The sequence below is a fragment of the Agrilus planipennis genome, unplaced genomic scaffold, assembly GCF_000699045.2.
Source record: "Agrilus planipennis isolate EAB-ADULT unplaced genomic scaffold, Apla_2.0 scaffold31, whole genome shotgun sequence".
Taxonomy (NCBI): Eukaryota; Metazoa; Arthropoda; class Insecta; order Coleoptera; family Buprestidae; genus Agrilus; species Agrilus planipennis.
The window spans coordinates 1,608,441-1,634,314 of record NW_020439053.1 but is presented as its reverse complement, the minus strand read 5'-3'; the positions used below and the strand labels follow the sequence as shown (position 1 = coordinate 1,634,314).

At 35.2% G+C, this 25,874-nt stretch overlaps 1 protein-coding gene across 1 annotated transcript in view; it reads left to right on the top strand.

Annotated features, from left to right (window-relative positions):
* The window catches only part of LOC108741127, a 266,602-nt gene that overhangs the window by 231,610 nt on the left and 9,118 nt on the right, over window positions 1-25,874 (top strand). Inside the window, exon 4 of the mRNA XM_018475786.2 lies at window positions 23,953-24,078. Coding sequence (XP_018331288.1) covers window positions 23,953-24,078 — 126 coding nt within the window. The remainder of the gene's footprint in view (window positions 1-23,952; window positions 24,079-25,874) is intronic.

Here is a 25,874-nt window from a genome sequence, read left to right as displayed (position 1 = left end):
CAACACGCGAAATTCCTTTTTATCCATTTTTTTCACAATAACAAAAGTTGCTTCACTAAAAATGCTATAATTCACAAACTAATGATCCGACAGCCGTCAAATTTATAGACGCGTCTTTTGAAGGTTAGGACTAACTGAAAATCATATGGATTTAGTTCTGGTGCCGCCATCTATGTGTCAGGCCGGGGACTTTTCAATTGACCCTATAGATGATGTCCAGTGTTCCTACAGTAGGGTTAATACATAAATAGTTACTATTTGCCAGTAAGTTAATATGATAATGTTTATGTAACTAAAGAGGCAAACCTGTTTCCTAGAGTTTTTTAACGGTATCTTACTACGATTGCAAATAATCCACTTTGGTGTATGAAATCCTTACTTAATTGTTGATCTGGTTTCATATATACAATCCTCGATATACCGATAAGGTTATTATTTTTATGAAATATTTCCTCATTTTGATCAGAATAGAAATAGTACCTATACATATGAACGAAAAATTAAAAAATATCGATACTTATTTTAGTAGTGCGTAATATGTGAATAATTAGATTCGACATGAAAATTGGAGTTCATCAAGCTAGAACACTTAACCAGTTGTTATTTAATATCACCATGAACTACCTTACTGAGAAAAACCCGAAAACTTCACCGGGGAATCTTATATACGCAGATGATGTGACTCTGATTTCGGACAGAATATTTATAAAGTATACAAGAAAACTTGGAACAATGAAGGAGATGATATCCCGAACTTAATGGGTTGCGTATAAATAGAACGAATACCGATTGCATGGTTTGCAACTTCAATCCCGATGAATCCAACTTATTGAGAGTGGACGTCACACTAAATGTTAAAGCCCTGTCTAGGGTAAAGGCCTTCAAATACCTAGGCTCTGTTCTCGCAGAAGAGGGATCGATAGACTCCAAAACTATATCTGGGTGGAGTGGAATAAAAGGCGTATCTTAATGGGCAAGGTATATACAAAACCGTTATAAGACCAGTACTACTCTATGGCTGAGCCGGGCAAATTCGGTTCTTTTGGAGGAGCTCCTCATTGCTCCTGCGAGTGCGAGTGAGATGATTCTTTCCTTTTCTTATCCCTTCCATTTCGTAAGTGAGTCCCCTCTTCCATAGCCGAACCTAATAGTATTGCGACCGTAGTCCGGCATGATCATTAGAAAATTTTCGTAGGTATTATTTAAGTTGCGAGAGAGGTTTCACTCATCTACGGGATGAAGGGGCTTGATATGGGAGTGGAAGGGAGAAGAAAAAGAGAAGGCAATATGGATCATTACTACTTACTCTCTCGTACTCATTGAAGGGTATGGAGTGACCCAAACTAACCCCAGGTAGCGGCTCCTAGGAAATTAAAGTTTGTCCGGTTCTGGTCTACGGGATGAAGAGGCTTGATATAGTAGTAAAAGGGAGAAGAAAAAGTGAAACCAATATGAGTCATTACTGCTTACTCTCTCGGATTCACTGAAGCGTGTGGAGTGACCCAAACTGACCTCAGGTAGCGACTCCTGCGAAGTTAAAGTTTGCCCGGCTCTGTACTACGGTAGTGACACCTGGGCTACTAAGAAAACACACGAACAAAAACTTCATACCACAGAAATTGGTATGCTACATTGAAAGATAAAGCGGATAACAAACAGATTTCACCAATTAGCGACAAATTTATTGAGGCCAAACTGAGATGGTATAGGCATGTGCTGGGAAGACTCGATGTCCATATTGTTAAAAAGTGCCTCATGAGAAGAGAACGAGGGCAGACAATAGGCGACGTGGATGATGAAAGTCCAGAAGAACATGAAGCAATGGGGCTTGTTAGTTGATGATGTTAAACAACGAAATAGAAGGCACCTCAAGATCAAGAAAGCCGACCTCGCGTATCGGGATGAAGTGAGGACAAAGAAGAAGGAAAAATTTAACTTCACATAACTCAAAACGCTTTTCGTAATTCAATTTTATACGGCGTTTTTACTTAATGATGTGAAAATCAGAGATGGGCAGGGTACTCGGTTTGGTTCCGATACACTAAAACGAAGAAGTGAACCTAGTAGTGGTTTTGTAGAGTACTCGGCACAACGATATGCGATTTGAGATATTATTTATTGTTCACGGCGTTTTGAGCTAAGTATGTGAAACTATAATTTTGTTTTACATTGCCATTTTTACGGACTTGAATGTATCTTAGGTTACATTAAACTTAAAATCTACAACAGAGTGATCCAAACTTGGCCCATGCAAAAGAGATGTCCCGGTTAGTTGAAACATTACAAAGAGAATATAATAAACGTATTTCTCATTGCCGAAATTTTCGTTCTAAAATTTTTTAAAACACAAAAATCAGTAAAGGCGTAATTATCCTTTCAGTCGATTTTAGTCTATTTTAAAGTTGAAGTTAAAATTTCAACCCTTTAAAAATGGTTACGTTTTGACAGTACACGTTATTTTTAAACCAAACAGAAAAACTATTCTTTCTGAAGCAAGCAAGATTCACTTAAACCGAACTAAATATATCGAAAGACGCCTATCAGTAACACATTTTTCAAACTTATCGATATTCAATTACATAAACCGTTTTCACGGACTATTTTCAGTATTTGGATTAATGCGTGGTAAAACTGAAGTCCTTAAATCCTTTATTGATCCTTCATAGAATCAGATAAGTGAAATATGTGTGTACAGTGAGACATACCTTTTACTGTAGGTACTCTTGTTTGTTTTGCTACTACAACCACATTTTTCAGCCGTTTTTACAATCAATTGATAAGGTCCTTATGTTTGCTTATTGCATTTAATTCATTTGTTTGTCTACTTCCTCGGTTTTGATTGAGACTGGAGCAGCCAAATTGCAATAACAATTGCCAATAAACAACAGTATCTTAATAAAACAGCAAACAGGTGCGACATCGCAAAGTTCTCTATCGCCTTATCTCGTCTCCTCCATAGTCAAACGCGATAACGTTTTAACATACCAACGACTGTAGTCAGTATTCGTAAATTCGCGTGGTTGTCGAGAGCAGTTTGTTGAGAAACTCGGGATTCTATACACGTCGACTTTTCGCCGTTCTTCTGAGTTAACGTGATCGGAGCAATAAAATAACAGACTTTCTTAAATCTAGAAGCGTAGTATTTGCCCTCATACAAACAAAAGACATCATACATTGATTTCTACACTAAAATTTCGTTTGTTTGAATATAAACAACCGGTTACATTCATGATTTTGCAAGATGTAAAACATTCCACAGTGAATAAAGCGTGAGGAGAAGGAGAGAAAGAGAGAGAGAAAAGTAAGCACATAATTGAATTGTATAATTAGCCTAATTAAGGTAAGAAATTCTAAATATAAACACAATTATTGAAAAGTTAACTAATCGTTGTTACAGCCTATAACATTTATTTAACAGTTATTTTGAAATATCATTAAAAAGATTAGCATTAGGAGCCCCGAGTATGTATACGTATAATTTTGATTGTTTTTGCGGTAATTGTCCAGAATTGGGGTTCCAAACCAAAATCATTCCAAAAATTTTTACATCGATTTCCGGTCATTCTACTTAATAGAATTAGATATTAGAAGGTGGGAGAGGCAGGTGTTTATGACTTCATAAATAAAAAGAGTATTTTATTCAGAAAAAGCAGTAGTTTGGGGCTCTAGACCAAAATTGCTCCAAAACTTTTTTCATCGATTTGTGGTCATTTCTAAGGGTTCAATGTTCCCTAGACAAAAATTTTCAGTCTCTCTCCAGTCTTTCAGAGTCTTTCAGCGTCTTTAAGAGCGTCTCTCACAGTCTTTCACAGTCTCTCAGTTATTGCCTAGGTGTTTTTATGGATCTCTCATAGTCTCTGTATGAGAGACTCGAACGATAAAATTGTTAATTCAGAGATTCGAGTCTCTCACAGAGAGACTGAATGAATAAAACTGAAAAATTGAGAGACTCGAGTCTCTCGTAGAAAGACTGGGATCTCTGAAATATGTTGAACTTAAGAAATTTTAACCATGCCTATCGAGACATCACTTATTGAGAGATTCAAGTCTCTCGTTCAGAGACTGGATACGAAATGAGGATCTCTCTATGAGCGACTCGAGTCTCTCGTTCAGAGACGCTAAACAGTTTTTTTGACAGTCTCTCTCAGCGACACCAGAGAGACTCGATGAGAGACTCAGACTCGAGTCTAGCTTTCAGAGACTCTGAGAGACTGAACATTTTTATCTCGGGTCAATAAAATTAATGCTTTCTGTGAATAAAATACTCTAAAACACCATAAACAGCATATAAATCGATGAAAAAAATTTTGGAGCGATTTTGGTTTAGAGCCCCAATTCTGGACAATTACCGTTTTTGCTAACATTGCTAGAGAATGCTCTCCCGTTTAACATTCTTTTAGTTAATTTTAGTCTAGTTTAAAGTGTATTTAATTCCAACCCTTTAAAAATGGTTATGTTTTGGCGGTAAACGTCATTTTTAAATCAACCAAAAAACTTTTCATTCTCAAACAAGAATACCAACACCTTTTTTAAAACTTACTATTTAGTTACCTACATAAGATTTAGTAATGAGTAAAATTTGTCTGCTTGCAAGACCAAGACCAAGACCGAACGAACAAGACCCAGATTGAAGGAATAAGACGAAGACTAAAACCAACTAATGAAAATTCAATTTAAAGAAGATGTTTGCTTTACGGTCACATTTTTTAATTTTGAACTTAAATTACTGTTACCCATCGTTAATAAGCCTTACAATTTCAAATCACGAATGTCAGACAATAATACGTAAGAACTTCGTTCGTTTTGTCTTTTCCACCAACCGTAACCTTATGATCTTAAAGAAAATTGAAGTGTTTGTGATATCAAAATTATTGAATTTTTGTTTGTCTGTCTCATTGTTTATAAGGATTAATCTTCAAAAGACTTAGTCGATTTCGTTGAAACCTTACAAGCACGAAGAGGGGGTTATCATCACGGAGAGAAAAATCTTAGAAAAATTACCATGCTTGTTACTATTATATACCTAAAGCAAGTGCAAGAAACATATATTTAAAAAATTCACTATTAGTCCAATAATTTTTGTAAGAGAGTCGTACAAGTTTACTAAAAAGCATATAAATTTCTGTGATATGCTAGCATGGTAATTTTTTTTTAAGATTTTTCTCTCCGTAACGAGTAATGTAGTCTAATAATTTTTTAAACATTAATATGAATTAATATTCAGCCTTCTACAGATTTTTGAATATTAATTCACATTTATCATCATCATAAGGTCGTCAGTTCTAAGACTGGTTGGACAGGTACCTCCACTCTTTCATATCCTGCGCTAATCTTCGCATTTCCCTAAAGCTAGAACAACCGATATCTTTAACAATTTGCGAACAGTAATCTAATCTAGGTCTACCTCTACCCCTCCTAACTTTCGTTTCTGCCTCTAATATGTCTCTGACTAGAAGTTCATGCCTGAGAAGGTGACCTACTAGCCTATCTCGCCTATTTCTTATTGACTTCCATAGAGTCCTCAGTTCTCTTACTCTTTCTAATACCTCTTCATTTCTAACCTTCTCTATCCACGATATCCTCATCATTTGCCTGTAACACCACATTTCGAACACTTGTAACCTTTTCCTTTCCGCCGCGACCACTGTCTATGTTTCGCACCCGTACAGCATCGTGCTTCAAACATACACCTTTAACATCCTTTTTCGAATTTCTAAATTAACCGTTCGCGAGCATAGAAGTGACTTTTTGTATTAAAGGCGACTCGACCCTGCGCTATCCTCTGCTTTGTATCCCTACTACTCCTTCCGTCCTGACTTATCTGACATTCTAGATACCTAAAATCAGCCACTTCTAATTTTTCGTCTCCTATCTTTATATTCGCTCTTGCCCTACTTTTCCTTCGCTTGCATTCCTGTATTTTTGTTTTACTTTTATTATTAGATATTAACCTCTATCGAGTGTAAAGAACAAATTTCTTTAAAGTAATCTAGGCTACTGTTTGTAGGTACGAGCTAATTTTTTGAACGTAAAATAGCGGTGAACTATGTTTTCAGCGTACGTGGTTCATTGTAAAATTCTTATCAGGTAATGAACTTATGATGTGCTTAAGTTCTACAATGTGCATTAGATATTATTCCAAGGTTTGGTTTATAGGACAATCCATTGTCACGCAAAATAGCGTAAAGTGTTACTGCTTCAATGATATTAAAGGAATACTTTTATCACGATGAAAACTCGGGAAAATGTAAATGGGTCAATTTTTTTCCGGGTCACTAGACGCTGCTTGAATACAAAAAAGGAAATAAATCGGTAAAAGTACGCATGGCGATATCGTTTTATGTTTTCTTTTACTTTGTTTACTGTAGAATGCAAAATCGATCATAGTTTTCTTATTGATAACAAGAAATACAAGTCCTTTCTGAAATAAATAATGCAGCATTTCAGTAGATTAGATCCGGGCCCATCAGGGTCTATAAAAAATTTCATGTCGGCGATTAAAAATACATTTTAAAAACAGACTAGATGCATACGAGGTCTGTTCAAAAAGTATCGCGAATTTTGAATTTTCGCGGGTTACGTATATTTGATTTTCAATTTTTTTGTGGCGTTATGTTGGTACTCATATCTCACTTATACCGACAAGTTATTTAACATTGAATGTTCAGCTAATTTTTGACAGCTGCTTGCTTCCACCTGTTTTGGTTAGTCTTCGATTTTTGTCTATCCCAAAAAATTGATCAAAGAATCTGTAATATGAAAAACAATTCACACATTCCGAATGTTGACTGTGGCACTAAAAGCGTGTCGGACGCCCGAGCACGTCAACAGACGAAAACATTGATAAGGTAAAGAAAATAGTATTGGCCAATAGTCGGATCATTGTTAGAGAAGTTGCTGAGGACCTGAACATATCGAATGACTTTTGCCATTCAGAGAAATATACACATATACAACTTATTTGTAAAATTCGTTTGCTCTTAAGTAAGATTCTGTTATTGGGTTCTTTTGTAGTCAATAATACTTTAAATTGCAATCGTTTTAATGTTGTTCGACCTGATGCGTCTGGTTTCAGTTATCGGGTTGTTCGGAAAGTCATTTCGTTTTTTCCCGACAGAGGATTTAATTGTATTCTTTTGCACCCAACTTCACATTTAAGCCGTATAATTTTTATATGCTTTGAGAGCTCATATAGCAAGGCTTGTGTGTGAAAAATTCCAATTAATTCTACGCAGTAGTTTTTGGTTGGTGCCCTTTTAAATATGGAGAGCGATAAGCAGCATTTTCGACATATCTTCCTGTTTTACTACAGAAAGGGTAAAAATGCTGTTCAAGCCAGAAAGAAATTGACTGATATGTATGCAGAAGGTGTGTTGACAGTACGCCAGTGCCAGAACTGGTTCGCTAAATTTCGATCCGACAATTTTGATGTCGAAGATGCACCACGTTCGGAAAGGCCGGTTGAAGCTGATAAAGACCCGATAAAGGCATTAGTTGATGTGAACCGGCGAATAACAACACGTGAGATCGGATTGAGGTTAAATTTATCAAATTCAACAGTTTATGACCACTTGAAAGGCCTGGGATTATCCTCGAAGCTCGATGTATGGGTTCCCCATGTTCTCACAGAGAGAAATCTGTGTCGCCGCATTGACGTCTGCGATTCGCTTCTCAAACGTCACGAAAATGATCCGTTTTTGAAGCGCATCATCACTGGGGACGAAAAATGGGTTGTATACAACAACGTCAAACGCAAGAGGTCATGGAGCAAAAAAGATGAACCGGCTCAAACCATTTCCAAAGCCGATATTCACCAAAAAAAGGTGATGCTGTCTGTTTGGTGGGATTTTAAAGGAATCGTTTTTTTTGAGCTTTTACCGGATAACACAACGATTAATTCGGAAGTCTACTGTCATCAGCTGGACAAACTGAATGATGCACTTCAACAGAAAAGGTCAGAACTAATCAACAGGAAAGGTGTAGTGTTTCACCAAGACAACGCGAGACCTCACACAAGTTTGGTCACTCGCCAAAAGCTTTTACAGCTTGAATGGGATACAATGCTACACCCACCATATTCTCCAGACCTGGCACCATCGGATTATTATTTGTTCCGGTCACTCCAAAATTTTTTAGACGGTAAAACCTTCACCTCAAATGAGGAGGTCAAAAACCTCCTCGATCAGTTTTTTGCCAGCAAAGACCAAAAATTTTATGAGCGTGGAATTATGCTACTACCAGAAAGATGGCAAAAGGTGTTGGACCAGAACGATCAATATATAATTTAATAAAGTATTTGTTTATTATACGAAAACTGTCTTTTATTTCCACAAAAAAAAAAACGAAATGACTTTCCGAACAACCCTATATAATAACAATATCAGAAAGTACACTTGTATTGGTTCCTTCCGAAATGTAAAAGATTTCATTGAAACGACAACATACTTGGGCAACGGAATTGTTACCACTTTGTATAAGTTTTTTCATTTTACCGAGAGTATTTTCAAAAGGATTTGCCACATCGAGCCCCCATAAGGTAGATTTAATTGTATGTTTATACATGTGTTAGGTTTGCCCCTTAAGACCTATATGATAAGCCTATAAGGCAATCCTCATTTTTTAGTATGACCACGTTTTTTGGTGGGGTGTCATGAGAATCTACGGGGAAATCCCTATATCGGCGTGCCCCTCATTAGCCACATGAGGTCCGCACGCTACATGGGGCATGCCCCTTATAAATTCTTGGCAGATCGTGAACCTAGAATATTTTCAATTGTCTTATTCCTGCTTTTGTTCTCTTATTCTTTCTAATACCTCCAATTTTAACTTTTTCTATTTACAGTATTTTTATTACTCGCCATTGTTTTACATGTTTATGTATAAAATTAAATTGAACGGAAAGGAACATTTAATTTGCTATAAACTGCTACAAAATTCAGCATTATTCCTACGTCCACTGACGTAAGTGGTTTGCCAAAGAAAGTGCCATAGCTGGCCGTGAATTTATCGTAAACGTTCTTTTTATTTACTTAATAATAAAATTCTGTTGGTCGCGTCACGGTTTAGCGGAGAGTTGTCTGTTAGGAGCGCACTTTTCCTTCGATAGTGACATGAAAATTTGCATTAATTCCTTTCAAACGCGAAGCTATTCAAACCTAACCCGGCAACTGGCAGGCTTTTATTGCAAACTCCAGTGATCGTAAAGTTCCGTAAAATGCAATTTATGTTACCCTTCGAATGGTTACGCCGCTCTTATCCCAAGTTTATCACAATCTATTACGGTTTACTTAAAAAGATTTGTTCAATATGATGGTACCTACTCGCTCTGGTATTTCAACTTTTTTCTATCATCTTACAAAATTATTTTAACGAAGAATTCCTTTATGACATCAAAAGCGAACAAAGCTTTTTAAATACAATCGCAGAACTCAATTACAACAGACCGGTATAGTTTATTGCAAATTGCCCAGTCACGAAATTCAAGTTCATAATAGGGTTTCCAGATAAACGACGGGATTTTCAACAAACATTTCTGTTATTGTCTAAATTAAAAGGTACCGTCATGAAATACTCAAAAACAAACAGGACAACAAAGTTCCGTATTGTTGGTCGATTTTTTGATTTTTTTTTTGTTGATTGTGATAAAGGAAATATTTTCCATTTTGTATTTTAATGTCTCAATGTTGAAGAGTATGGAACTCCTTCAAATTGTTGTATGAATTTGTTTTTGAAGTGAAACTTCTATATAGACGGGGTATTACGATTTTTTCTGCCACGAAAAAGTGTTACGGCCGCGTAAAGGGAGTAGACGGTATATCGGGAGGGAAAGGCTGACGATGGCGTAGAGAGGGCAACGGCTGTATTAGATGGATAGAGTCCGCTAGAGTCCCGACGGCGTGTGCTGTGCTCAGCTGTTGTTTTTCTACCTCTGCTCTCCACGTGGCTGGGCATCATTGCCTCTATTTGCGGTCTGTATAAAAACCAAATCAAAATTCCCATAGCCAAAGACAAGTAAAATAAATAAAATAGTCGAGAAAATAGGAAAGAAAAGGAATAGATTTATTGGACGTGATACTGAGTGTTATTTCCACCTAACCTCTCATTTAGGCATTTCTCTTTCACAATGATAATGATCTTCGTCTGTATAATAAAATGAACCACTATAGTTCCGCCTTCGGCTTTTACTGTTTTGGCCATAAGAAAATACCACTGACGGTTGCTTTTCTATCTAAAGCTACATCTACATACAATACTTATTAATAGTGATGATATTTTTGTTATCATTTTTCTTCAAATTATTGAATACCTAACAAACAAAAATGTGGTGACTAAAAGTACCTTTAATCACATCCTCATTAGGTAAATGTTAGTGTGCAGCCAGAAGGTTATTAATGTGTATATACATTAACATACGAAAACCATTTTCCCGAAGAAAATTTCAGCAGTTCTAATTCGCTGCCCTTGGAAACACAGATTATAAATGCTCCTAATTGCTAGGTGTAACACAAAGATCAATGTCGTTCGGTAAAGTTTCGATTAATAATAGTATAATAGTTTAGCAGGAACGTTTTCAATAAAACTAAATATTGTTGAATTTGCTGTGTATAAGATATTCAGTGCTAAGATAAATTAATATGTTAAACAGCGATTCACAGATATACTTAAAAAGCAATTCGTTTTTAAGCACCCGTAAATATATTTTTAAACTTTTCAAAATAATATAAATTAATAAATTTCTAGGNAATTAATAAATTAAAATTTAAATAATTAAGTTTTTATTATTTTTGACTTTTATTTTCCCAGCATTTTTGAAATGTCAATTAATGTAAATAGGAATACTTTCAAAGTATTTAAAGCGTTTGATAACTGTGTCCTGATTTAACATTTTTTTTATTTCATTAACCAAAGGAATATATTTTTGAATTTTCTAAATATGTTTTTGATTAAGATTTTCAGTGTTCGGTACAGCAAGATCAATTATCTATGTTGTTTTAGTTTCTTTGATGGTCAGTGTGATATCAGATCTGTTATGATGAACTGTTTTGTCTGTTTTTATGTCTCTATCTTACTAAAGCTTGACTAAGTGGTTTTCTAATACATTTTGTGGTTTGTACATATTTATATAAGCCTTTGCGATGCACTTCATTGACGTCCATTGTTATTAAAAAACCCTGACGTATTGTCACCTGTGTATATCTTGTTCCGAAATAAAGAATAGAAATACCAAAAAACGTGTACTTACAAAAACTACAAGAAACCAGTGGCTTAATGGAGGTAATCACTTTAAGCACGTAGAAAAAACTTGATAAAGATTCAGAGCTCTGAGGTACTCCCTGGAGAAAAATACAAAGTAATCTTTCTTACTAATCGTAAGCAATTAATTGTTTCAACTTCTCTACATAAGCAATTTCCTGTTCCATTTCAATGGTCGCCAATGATGAGTAACATCAAAAAAAAATTGGTGATGAACAGTACAAACTTAATTGCATAGTATTTTATTACCATTTTTAAAAGGATTAATTAAAGGAAAACACTAAAAATATAGGTGATATCTTCGTCCGCCATTTTTTGGTCTTACCAAAAGAAATGATAACGACAACGGTAACGGGTCAACGGGAAGTACCCTGCAAGTTTTGATTCCCTTGCAATTGTGAAAATGTGCAGCATCTCTTGATTGCGTTGACTTAGAAATTTGATTTTTTCACAGCTCCAAGACATTGCAGACCTAAATATTTGATAGTAACTTTAACTTCATACCTCTGTACGTTTCTTGGCAGATAGATACACAAATTGACAACGAAGTGATCCCATAAGGCTTCTTTTTTTTTTCGTTTTGAGAACAGAATCCTAACACTAAAAAATTAAAATTAATTGGAACATTCAAAAAATTCATCTGTAGGGCAGTGTCCACGTGACTTAAACTACAACATCGGCAAAATAATGGGATACTACATTTGAACGCATTTCGACCACGGGAGCAGAAATTGCATAAGAGCTATTGGAAAAAGGGTATATTGAAAACGGTTTACAGATACGGCGCACATGAAGAAAAGCGCCCGCGGCTAGTCGGCGAATCGATAAGCCGCTCACACAATCACGCTCGTGGTCGCTACAGTATTAAGTAATAGTCTCTACTATAACAAATAGTTGCACTCGGAGCTAAACGAATTCATTTTTGCAGTTATTATATAGATGCATATTGTACATATTTTCATATGTAATACGTTGCATGTTTTGATGGATATGTTTAGATGATTTAGAGTTAAATAAAAATACTAGTTCTAACTGTAAAGCATCTTTAAATGATCCTTATCCATTTTGAATAAAACTGACACAATTTCGAGGAAATGTTATTGATGCAAACGTACATTTTCTTTTGTTTCCATATTGTTCATTCTGTTAGTTTCCATTGTGTTCGAGTAAGCTGGTAATACTGCTCTCCAACATTCGACACCGACGACTGCCTTCGTTGCATTTACGCTTGGAAACAACAACCGCCGCGAACAAAACATTTTGCAGCTTTGTCTTGTCGTTCTATATTCTCGGGAATTATTGAATAACACAAAATCCACGTTTGTTCATTTTGCGTTCTGCTTTAAAATTTCAATTAAGGAAGCACGCTTGGATATTGCTTTTTATAATTAAGATATTTTTGGGTCGTTAGATCCCATATTCGTTTCTATATATAAAAGTACAAATACGTTCCTTTTAAATTATAGCTTATTAACACCTTTGGATATAATTACTTTAATACGAGGGTGGATTGATAAGTTTCCGGCCTGACCAAGAAAAACAAGGTTTTTAAAATTTTTTTTTTTTTATTTCTCAACATAATCTCCTCCAAGGCTGATACATTTCTCATAGCGGTGTTCCAGTCTATTAATGCCATCTCTATAGACTGATTCGTCAAGCTCCTCAAAATAACCATTTACAGCTTCGATTACTTCTTCATTGTCCGCAAATCTCTTACCGCCAAGCCATTTTTTGAGATTAGGGAACAGAAAATAGTCACTCGGGGCTAGGTCTGGAGAGTAAGGAGGGTGCGGCATCAATTCAAACTTTAGATCGTTGATTTTAGCCGTCGCAACGATTGACGTGTGCGCTGGTGCGTTATCGTGATGAAACAAGATTTTTTTCTTCGCCAGATGAGGTCGTTTAATTTTCACCTCGTGGCTCAAACGTTGCAATAAGTCTGCGTAGTATTGACCAGTGATAGTATTACCCTTTGCAAGGTAATCAATGTATATAATACCTCTTGCATCCCAAAAAACAGTAGCCATAACCTTGTTCGCCGAAAAAATTGTTTTTGCCTTCTTTGGAGTTGGTTCCCCTGGTCCAATCCACTGTTTAGACTGTTCTTTGGTTTCAGGAGTGTAGTGGTGGACCCACGTTTCGTCAACGGTTACGAATCGACGCAAAAATTCGCTTGGATTACGCTTATACAATGACAAATTTGCGGTAGAAATGTTTTTTCGAATCAATTTTTGGTCGACTGTTAGCAAACGCGGCACCCATCTTGCACAGAGCTTTTCCATATGCAAATGTTGGTGCAAAATATGTTGCACACGTTCATATGACATCTTACAGGTCTCAGCTATCTCACGCACTTTCAATCTGCGGTCTCCCAGCACTATTTGATGAATTTTTTCGATCATATCTGGAGTTGTGACCTCAACGGGGCGTCCTGAGCGAGGCCCATCAGAGGTGCTCACACGACCCTTTTTAAACTCGGAAACCCACTGCTTAACGGTTGAATATGACGGGGAGGATGTCCCCAGTGTTGAGTCCATCTCTTTTTTAATTTCCTTCGGCGTTAACCCCTTCAAATAAAAGTATTTGATGACAGCACGATTTTCCTGCTTTTCCATTTTTACGAAAACCACAGAGGCGTCTTGTTCAGCGTGCTGTCAAACCTACACTAGCAAGGAGATCGGGCTGAAACTATAGCTACAAGCTATCCAAGGATGGTACTATAGAATGTCACCTCAAGGTAGGCCTAGTGGCGTCATCTCTTGGTTAGGCCGGAAACTTATCAATCCACCCTCGTAGAACATCTCACTTCTATGTATATCATCATAAGGTCGTCAGCCCTGAGACTAATTGGACACGTACCTCCACTCTTTCTTATACTGAGCTAATCTTCGTATTCCCCTAAAACTAGAACAACCCATATCATTAACTATTTGAGAACAGTAATGTAATCTGGGTCTACCTCTGCTCCTCTGCTTCTAATATGTCTCTGACTAGACCTTCATGCTTGAGAAGGTGTCCTACTACCTCATCACGCCTATTTTTTATTGACTTCCATAGTCTTTTGTTCTCCCATTCTTTCTGATACCTTTTCATTTCTAACCTTCTCTATCCATGATATCCTCATCATTCGCCTGTAACACTACATTTCGAACGCTTCTAACCTTTTCTTTTCCGCCACGCTCACTGTCCATGTTTCGCACCCACACAGCGCCGCGCTCCATACTCCTTTAACAACCTTTTTCGAATTTCTAAATTAACCGTTCGCGAGCATAGAAGTGACTTCTTTTTATTGGAGGCGATTCGACCCTGTGCAATCCTCTGCTTTATATCCCTACTACTCCTTCCGTCCTGACTTACCTGACTTCCGAGACAGCTAAAATCGGTGACTTCTTCTAATTTTTCGTCTCTTATCTTTATATTCGCTCTTTCCCTATTTTTTCTTCCCTTACATACCAGTACTTTTATTTATTTTCATACAGTACTGTTTTGTCAGTAAGCATCCATTAACGTCTATGTGTAGAATTCACTATATTTTTGAAGAAATTATGTATTTTATTTTCAATTTTAATTACTGCTAGGAAGATTTTTATTGACTAAAATTAGTTGTCAACCACATACAAACAAATCTAGAAACAAAAGTGTGTTAACAGAAATAATCATTTTTAAGAACAAATTATTTTATAAATCATAATCACCAGAAAGCTCGTCAGCCTTATGCCTGTTGGTGGAACACTCACCTCCTATCCATATCGTATCCGTAGCTAAGCTTCGCATTTCTCTAATAAAACTTGAATATCCCACAGCTTGAAATAAAAAAAACGTAATAGTTTGAAGTAGTTAATATAGATATGTACTTATAAATTCTTGGATATATTTTCAAAAGAAATTAATTTTATATGTCAAAACAGTTCTCCCATGGAGAAGTCGATTTAATTAATTAACAAACATTCATATTATACGTATCACTTATTCAAATTAAAAACATAAATCTAGACGACCCTTCTCATAAAATACGATAAATCGAATACTCTAGTTACATGTTGGATATAAAAAGGGCTGAATATAGATGTTACGTATTCTTTACGTAAGCACTAATTTTATTAGTATTAAGAAGTTAAATATTTGGCTAGTAGTTACGACATTCGTTTATGAAAACATCAATACAAGAATGGAATATTACCGAAATTATTTTGAAACGAAAATGAAATATAAACACGCTTTCTGCCTTACTTCGTTATTCATTATTGATTTTTAGATTTGAAGGTTTTATTTTTTTGCATTTCTTGAGAGAAATGTATGATATATTTTGTTTACTAAGTTACTGTATTAGGTACAATTAATTAATAAAATTAATTCACTAAATCGAAAAGAGTTGTCAACACTGGCTTTGTATGACTTGATTTTTCTTGATAACTGAATAGCCACATGCAACTTCTTTTTATTTGTAAGTACGTAAAGTACAGTAAAAGTTCCTTATTCACGGTTTTCTTTATTCGCGTTTTCATTTTTCGCGGGTGAAAAAATTGCAACCCACTTCCTGGATTCGCGATTAAGAATTTCATTATTCACGGTTGCAATCGGTAAACAGAAAAGGATTCGGTGTCATTTATTAAGGGGATTGACCGCGATAGACCGCTCGTGCCTAGTGTAAATTTTTCCGAAAATATGGGTTTCTATTTTAAACATTATGATTTAACGCTGCGATATAAATATCTAATTTTGGTGTATGGTAACAGACAAAGGTTCACATTAACTCGGTAAGTTTTTGGTTTTCAATAATATGGTCATTAAAAGTTTTTACAAGTACTTACAGTTGATACTTCTTGTAGGGCACGTATTTTCATTAGAAATTAAAAAAAGGCCTTCGACAAGCTTTAGAACAAAGCTTTATCTATATTACTACAAAATTTCAAACCTCTGTTCCAAGCATTAAACTCATGATATCTAGAACCGATAAGCATGTTTTTACTCTACGGCGCGTATACTACTGAATCCCCTGAATTTGAGTGTGTACAGTTGGTACGTGCCGAAGCGGTTTTTATAAAAAATATAACCGAATAGAAAAGGATTCGGTGTTATTTTTCAACGTATCAGCATCTGTTAAGTACTATTGGCTCGTACCGAGGCGACTTTTATAGAAAATATAACCGAGTGGACTAATTTCAAAATTCAAAACAAAAAAAATCCCTAAATGTTTTAAAGTCTTGCCTAAAGCTGATTATAACTATTAATTTTAATTGCGAATTTATCAATACATTGATTTTATTTTGATACATATTGGTTTTATTTTGGAACCTTAGAACGTATCCCCTATGATTCCATACTAATTACCATTCCATATCCACGGTTTCCGTATTCGCGGCATATTTATGGAACGTATACCCCGCGAATAAAGAGCTTTTACTGTATAGGTACATGTAGATTAAATAGGCCATCAATTTTATTAACAGTTACAAGGTCGTACAAGGTCGTTCCATTCCACAAAATCAATAATTTTGAATACCACACGCCGGGACCTTTCATCTTTAACGAGCTCTACAATTGTTATGCAAATACAGATTTCGACTTCAATAAAGTTTCTTCAGCTCGTCTTCTACAATGATTTTTTTTGGCCAAAATTTAATACATATTAATGCGCAAACAAAGGATAACTGCTTTTCATAATACATCATTTTCTAGAGCTTTCCTGATTTCCTCGAGTAGACAGGGAATACGAAATTAGATAATATATCGCCCGTTAGGAAAAACTTCTCAAAACTTTTATAATAGAAACATGAATTGAACTCGGTAACTGCCATGTTTTCGTTTTAAGCAATAAATTAATATCGCCATGTTGTAATAAATAATTCTCCTACAAAGACAAATAGGCGTAGGTACATAGGTACATGGTGTTTAAAGTTTTAATTTTGTTTGGTGGTGGAAGTACCTATATATCGGTGACTTTCACATATACGTTTTTGGTAACACTTTGTATTAAGTTTTCCTTACTTTTTTGGTGTTATTGACACTATTTCCAAAAACTTACACTTAATTAATTGGTTGTGTTGCAGCTTGTAGACTTGAATTCTTTTACTTTTGTAATTTAAATAATAGTTTGGTATTTTGATCGTTGATAGTACATTAGTATAAACAAAAAATGGAATCGAATCACAATTGAATCTCTCTAAAAATTTTCTAAATTTGATTTAAACAGCCTCGCTACAAATAGGCTCGCTCCCCTCTAAAACCTGCGCTCACGTTGTCGCTTACACCCCTTCAGGTACCCTTGCAAACTCCTAACTCCAAAATTGGTATTCGCAGATGATTATTACTTACCCTGAAGGGTGTCATAAAGAGGTCTCAACCTATTTGTGCGGATGAAACTTATTTTGGTTTACCGTCTTATCTCTAACCCTGCTTTCACACAGACGGTTTTTTGCCGTGGCCGTGCACGGCAACCGTGCCGTGTATAATAGTAATACATTGGGTTATATGAAAGCGTTCACACAGCACGGTTTGCTACCGTGGCCGTGCACGGCTGCCGTCGCATCACGGCATGGGGACTGCAACGGCACGGCGCCGTGGCCGTGCACGGCAACAGTGAGACAAGCAAGTGTATAGAAGTATTCACACGTGCCGTGTGTTCACACGGCAAAAATTGTTTTCAGGATCGTTTTTCTCTCTGAATTGTGCAGTTAACAGAAGAAATTATATAGTGTGGCGGATAATAACACCGCTATATTTAATTTAAAACATATATTTGACTAAACATTATATTACACCCTTTTGTAAATATTTCTACTCGAATTCTTTTGTATCTGTCTTTCTATTATTATTATTCTCTGTGAAAATATTTGGAACAGTGTATTCAAATTGTTTTGTATTCAATTCTATCGCTATCAATAACTTTTATTACTTGTACTTTCCAGTAATCCCTATTAATATTTCAGCTTCGCGTACTAACTTCTTGCAATTTTACGCATAATTCATCGAAACTCCTAATGGACATTCGAAAATAATTAAAAAATTTGGAGCTATCCTCTCGTAGCTCATGAAATAATGTTACAAGTTCACCCATCAATTGTCTGTTTTCAGGTAGTGGATGAATCCAAAATCTTCTTGTTTTTTGTGTTTTTCTGCGATTATGCCATATAATTAGTAACAATATGCGTTTTTTTCATTCGTCCATTTTGGTCATGTATCAAAACAAAACTAAACCGTGAAAAACCGTGTGCAGTGTGAACGCAAAGCAAAATGAAATTACGGCACGGCACGGCACGGTTGCCGTTAGAAAACCGTCTGTGTGAAAGCAGGGTAAAACTTAAACTACGTAAAATGTAAACACGGCTTCAAGAATCGCTAAATATTACTTATTATTAGTCAGCTAAGCAAAGGAAATTTTATACAAATTCATATACAACTAAACGACAAAAATATAAGTATAATAAATAAAACATATGATACACACACACACTAGGATGCAATACATATATGAGGGCTAATCCCTTTGCTCAGCCACCACCTATTTGCAATAACAAATTTACAAATATTTTACATTTATTCTTCTACATAGTGTCCATTGAGATCAACACCTGTTTACACCACTGATATTCTATGTTAATTTTTAATAAATACCCCTCGGGATAAAGATTCTTCAGTCTCGGAAAACTACCGATTTACTGCACATATCACTACATTAGTTGACAAAAATTCGGTAAAAAAGGAAAAAAACTTTTGGGTGTTTCATTCCCACCAGCCAGTAATGCTGGTGGGCGGGCAGTCCCTCCGGACTACGCCGGAAGGTAGGGCGGAAGGCCCTCTTCAGCCTGCTTTCAGGAATTGTGGGAATGGGTGGGTGGTGGTTCTGGTGAGAAAGTTGAGACGTACGAAATGAAGACAGAAGAGAATGAAAGATTATCTGTGGAATATTACTGCACCAGCACTTGCCTAAGTGATCCAAGGAAACCACAGAAAAACTTGGACCAAGGCAGGCGGACCCGGAATCGAACCGGCGTCCTTCCAAATGCTAAGCAATGGTCTAAACTTCAGTAATGGTTAGGAGTCAAACCTGGCGAATATGAGAGATGCTGAACTAATTCGATGTTCACTTTAACTTTTGTTAACTGTTGCAATAGTAGACGCTTGGCTGGGTGCATTATCCTAATAAGTATACCTACTCCTATATACCGACTAGCGTAATTAAATTGGTGTAATAATAAACGCCTGTAATTGTGGCCTACAGGAATTCTACTAAAATTACACTTTTAGAATCTCCCACGGATAGCATTAACTTCCTTGTTGATGGTAACATCTTGAATTTTTTTGATAGTAGGTAAATGGGATCATTCCTTACTCTGTATTTTGGTCTCTATATCGAAGGGTTTGATCAAGGACTCACTAATTGTAACAAATTGTAAAAAAAAACATTTATCTTGTTTAATCACTATTTGTAATCACCTCATGTTGTTCGACACAGTCCATTTTGATAATTTTATATGACAGTCCTAAAGTTGATCGTCTAATATTGTAAACAGTATTTAACGGTTCCATACTTTTTATTTTTTAGCGTTAGTCTTCATATAAGCAGCAGGCTACAATGCGACGTGAAAATAAATAATCATTTCGATTTACAATTGGGTCAGGGGTGGAGCAAAAGCCTCCATACAAACATATGAATAAAATAAAAGTGTGCGTCTCCAAAATCGAAATAAGTAACTTGAGATTTCCTTTTTTCGTTGAATGCTGATGATTTCTTACGTTTTTATTTTTTATTTTAACCAGTCGTTGTTTACATCCCTTTAATGGATATGTCGTCTTCTGTACCGTTCTTCATTTGTCTCATGTTGGTTTTTGAAACCCTAATCTGCCATCTCGCCCTCTTTGCACTTCCCCGTTTTGCCTTAAAATTGGTTAAATTTAGTTGAAAACGCACGCAAAAACGTAATACCTTAAAATATTTTTTCATTTTCGTTTGAAATCCCGCCGAGTATGGATTCTCTTCATCATAACTTCACTTTAACGAAACTGATGGATACGCGAGTGTAATTTGTGAGTCCTTTATCTTTGTCAGTGAAAACTGGGAAGACTCGTTTTCTTTTTGCGTTAAGGTAACTTTTAGTTAAGCTACATTTTCCCTCTTTTGTTCTTTTACTCTCTCTTAATCAAAAGCGTTCTAAAACTGGTCTTTCATCTTTTAATTTTCTTTTAATAATCTCACAAACAACAGCATAACTTCCAAAGTAAGGAATCGTATTTACCTACTGACTTTTAAGCATTTTTATAGAATTTTTACCTTTAGTAGCGATTGATATTTTAATGATTATCAAACATTAATGTGAAATCAACTTAATTTCTTTCCCACTACGACGGTTTGCTTTTCGCAAATTGCGCATAACTTGCAGGTAGTATTCCTTATTGACCGTTCTAACTTGGCGCGCTTTTTTGGGTTTTGGTTCGTGTGACACGCTCTTCTTCGTTCACATCTTCTCAATCGTCTGAGAACATTTTGTACCATCGATAAACGTTGCTTCGACCCAAGGTAACTTAATTTTGACACCTTTTTTAATTATCAGTTTATAAAAATTCCTATCTTTCCCTACTTTTTATTTATTTTACGCGTCAGTATTATTGTTTTCATTTTATTTTTCTTTTTTTTTTTTTGTTAATAAAAGAATATCATTAATATTCCGTTTTGTATTAAAAAGTTATTCACGTTGGCTCCTTTAAAAGTATGCGTCAATTGAGATTTTAAAATCAATACCCGCAATTACGTTCTAGAAAAATTTATTCCATTATATTACATCACATCGCATTATCAGCTTACCGCTCTGTCGGTTTGGCAGAAGTTTATTGATTCCATAATGTGATTTATGTGCATTTTTCCTCATCGATAGAATCACTACGTGTTTTAGAAACCTTAGATATTTATCAGATTAAGATTATTACCTAAACCAGAAAATTTACTTATTGCACTCCATCCTCTCAAAAGAGTTTCAATGCGAAGTGTTCATTAAATTCTTGTTTTCCGAACAAACAACTAACCAATACCTTCTCTTTACTGGTAAGTTTAATAATTCTACCGAAATACACTGTAGAAGTTGATTAATTTTTCTTACTAATAAAAACATGTGCATGTACATATATCTAAGTAATAGTATCGTGTATTTAAGTAAAAAAAATATCAATTTGAAAAAAAGAGAGAGAGACTTTCCTTTCCTGACTTAATCTTAAGCATTTCTGTAAAAAACATCCCACATCCTTAACTATTTGCGAACAGTAATCTAATCTAGATCTACCTCTACCCCTCCTTACTCCCGTTTCTGCCTCTAATATGTTTCTGCCTAGACCTTCATGCCTAAGAAGGGATGCTACCAACCTATCTCGCCTATTTATTATTGACGTACAGTCCTCTGTTCTCGTGTTCTTTATAATACCTCTTCATTTATAACCTTCTCCATCTACGATATCCTCATCATTCGCCCGTAACAGCACATTTCGAATGCTTCTAACCTTTTCTTTTCCGCAGCGCCCAGCGTCCATGTTTGGCACCCGTACAACGCCGCGCTCCAAATATACACCTTTAACAAATTTTTTCACATTTCTAAATTAACCGTTCGCGAGCATAGAAGTGACTTCTTTTTATTAAGGGGGCTCGAACCTGTGCTAGCCTCTGCTTTATATCCCAACCATTTCTTTCTCCTGAGATATATGACTTCCTAGATACCTGAAATCAGCCACTTCTTCTAGTTTTTCATTTCCTATCTTTATATTCGCTCTTTTCCTACTTTTTCTTCCCTTGTTTACCAGTATTTTTGTTTTCCTTTTATTTATTTTCATACAATAGTGTTTTGTAAATACTGTTTCCATTTTATTTAAAGCTATCTCTAACTCCTCCTTACCAGATGCTAATAGTGCTATATCATTTACCAGCTAAACAAATTAATCTTTTGTCCCTGTATATCTGTCTCCCTACAGTTGTAGTGTCTTTAATGATGTTGATCGCGTCTTCCATGTGTCTCCACGTTACAGTCCGACCTCTACAACTGCCTGCTACTCTACTATACAAACTAAGTATCATTCTTCTATCTCTGTAACTCATCCCTACATTTTTAAGTATATTTAACATCTTGCCCATTTAACATTGTCAAAAGCTTTTTCTAAATCTGCAAATCCTATGTATGCACTCTTTTCTATTTCTATCGTTTTCTCTATTGTTACCTGTAAAGCTAGAATGACCTCCTGCGTTCCTCTATTTCTTCTAAATCCAAAAAAAAATGGAAGGTTTGACCTATTTCTGTGATTTATTTTCTCGGCTATTAAAAGAACAAAAATTCTCTAAAAAGACATTGCCTTCATTTTGGGCTTCGCCACAAACGGATAATGATCCCCCTCCCTCCAACAAATTTTAATACAAAGCCAGTTATGGACCAGCTACGCCATTACTTTTTTACTGTTCATAGAAACGTATAATACGTATACTAAACAACAGCAATAGTAAAAAACCCTCTGTAAGGGTAAAACGATCCCTCTTTAATCTTCCTGAAAGCAGGCTCTGTTTTAAACAGCTTATTTGAAATGTTTACACGTGTAGCATATGGGTCCTTTTTAGAGATATCTCGATTTGCTCATGTAAGATTACACTTATACACACAATACACAACTTACTGAAGCAAAATACAAAATATTATTGTCTGAAACCTATTATTTTACTAAAAATAATATAGGCATTCAATTTCACAACATATTGCGTAACTGTAATAAAATCGGTACATTCGCAGGAAGAATCCGTGACGTCCTTTATATTTTTTTAGTTAAACCAACGTAATTTACATATTAAGGTAGGTATCTAGTAGATTTCAATCAGTCTAGGAACATGTGGTAATTAGAATGTGTACAAATTTGGGTTGCAAAGTACAGTAACCCATACACCACACACACTTCAATTAATTGCAGATTCAAAATTAATTACAAAATCTTTGGAAAGGGAATTGTGTCGAAAACAGTCGAAAAAATATTATGTAAAATTAAAATTGTACTATTTTCCTATGAATGTGCATAACTTGACAAAATAAAATTTTATTGGTTGTTCTATTAAATCTTAAATTATTAGAATATCAAAATTTAACTATAAATATAACATAAATATTGGGAAAAGAATCATTTTTATTGAATTCATTCATCCTCTCCCATAATTATGACGATGAAAAGGTTGCAGTTTAGTATATGGAGAGGCGAATTAGTTAATTAATTAGTGCGAATTTTATGGAAATTGATGCATTTTAGACATAACTCACTTCGGTCGTGTTGTCTTTTTCCATTATGTGCCTTACTATCCTAAGCAGTATAATAAAATCATCACTAGGTGTGGCGCCTCTCATTCTAAAAGTCTATATACTGTACTAAATACGAAAATAAATGTGCGAAAGTGCTAAGTGCAATGTACCAACAATAAAGCATAATTTCTTACTTTTAAGTACTGAATTAATGTTTATAGAATATTGTTAGGTTGTTTGCAGTGACGACTGGTTTTCTCAACTTTAATGCGTCTTTAACAGTCGCACCTTCAACTGTTTTTTTTTCTGTTTTTATATAATTCCTGGGACACTTTTTTGTTTGTCCAGTGTTCTATTAATATCACACAATGTAAATGTTTAAAAGATGAAAAAGTCGCTTCGAATGATTTTCACACTGAATCGATTAAAATTGGTTCTATTGTTACAGGCAGAGACACAAGAGGTGAAAACGAGAGCGACTTCGAATCTGATCAAGAAAATGGTGGCAATGAGGAAACTCAGAAAACCGACCAAAGCCAACAAACAACCCCAACAACTCCTCCGGCAGACTCAGGTAACTGTTTGTATAATATATTGGTTAGTGAAGTAAGTACATTTTCTAAATTTCTGACCGTGTAAACTTGTTATCAAAATACTTCATGTAGGTATATACAAAATAAACGCTGTTATAAAATTAGTTGTCCAGTAAACAGTGCGGTCCGTGTGTGTAGAATAAATTAATTTTAAGAGTAACCATGAACCAGGAAAAATCTTAAGATAGGTAGTATTTTAATTTGAAATTGCTATTTAGTGTAACAAAAAATTTTCGTTGTGCTTACTACGCATTCTATGTCTAGAGATGTGCAAAATGGTTTTTTAAAAGTACTTAAATACAAAATGCAAATACTTTTTTTATTTGTTATTTCAAATAATGTAAAATACAAAATAGATTTCCCTTTTAATTTGTTTATATTAGTTTTGCCCTTCCTCTTTCATCTACAAGCAATTTTTTAGTGTTCTATAAAGACCAGTGGTCCCATAAAGTAAACAAACAGTATTTTTCCTAATCTTTGTAGATGATTCCCATTGAGTACCTATGTCATATGTAAGTCCAATAAATGAAATTTGAAGTTTATGACCAAAAAGGGTATTACGCTTTGTTCAAAAGATTTTGAGTTCGGTTGCTTTAGGAGAGTTTTCTAAGAGGGTGACATTTCTGTTAGAGGAAGTTTCACACGTTTATCAAATCAGGTGTGCACTTTCCCTTGTGCAAAATAAAAAGAAAACTACCGATAAATAAACACATGCTTCTATAATTTTCTGCATTGGTAAATGCTTATCTTTCAGTAGAAATACAAATTTCAGTTATAGAAAAAAGTTTGCAGAAATCAATTTTTCAATTGTTATGAAAAAAAGAAAAAAATTACTTATCCCATACAATTTCAAGCTAATAAATCATATTCTCTACGTTTTTCTTATCTAAAAATTTAGCAACGCTAGGTACACCTTTTGGCACGAATTCACTGTAAAACAGTTCAACTGAACCGAAAAAATATGGCAATCATCCAATATCGCAGTGTACATGACCGCAGCAGTAACAACTCAGTAGGGCGGTGGTAATACCCCTATTAAATTAGCTTACGTTTCAACCAGTTTCGGATCTCAAATTTAACTGTAAACATAATGACATAATCCAACCCTTATCTGTTTTGCACTCTAATCATGTTTGAATGCGCCAAGTTTGCCTTACATATACGGCAGTAAAATACTGTAACTGAATAAACAGCTTTCAATGCTGATAGCTTTTTTAACTAATATCTAATTTATTTCACAATAAGTACCTATTAAATTTACTAAGCAGTGTAGAAAACATTCCAACTGTTCAAATAAAATAATTCGAAGTGGTCTGTATTCTGTCGAAACTGCCAAACGCGGATCGCGATTTCGATCTTTTTGGATCTCATCAGCGCGTCGCAGGCAGCTCCGACAGCACACACAGACCAACCTTTACCTGCTGTCTTAACAGCGCGTTTTAGAAAATACCACAAATGGCGTGGTGAGCGCCATCTGCAGTGGCAGTTTCGACAGAATACAGACCATTTCGAATTATTTTATTCGATTATGGTAACGTGCCTATCACGTTGAGGTGAGCTACGCCGGGATTCATTTCAGCAAGTAGATATCCATAATTTTAAATGGACCTTGTTGGAGCATACGTAATCCTAAAATGTAGCATCGTACTACAGATGACGTTCACCACGCCATTTGTGGTATTTTCTATTCCAACTGTTGTAAAAAACTGTTTCTTAAAAAAAAACAACCCAGTAATGATTCTTAAATTTTCTTTGTATTTTGGATTACCGAAGATAG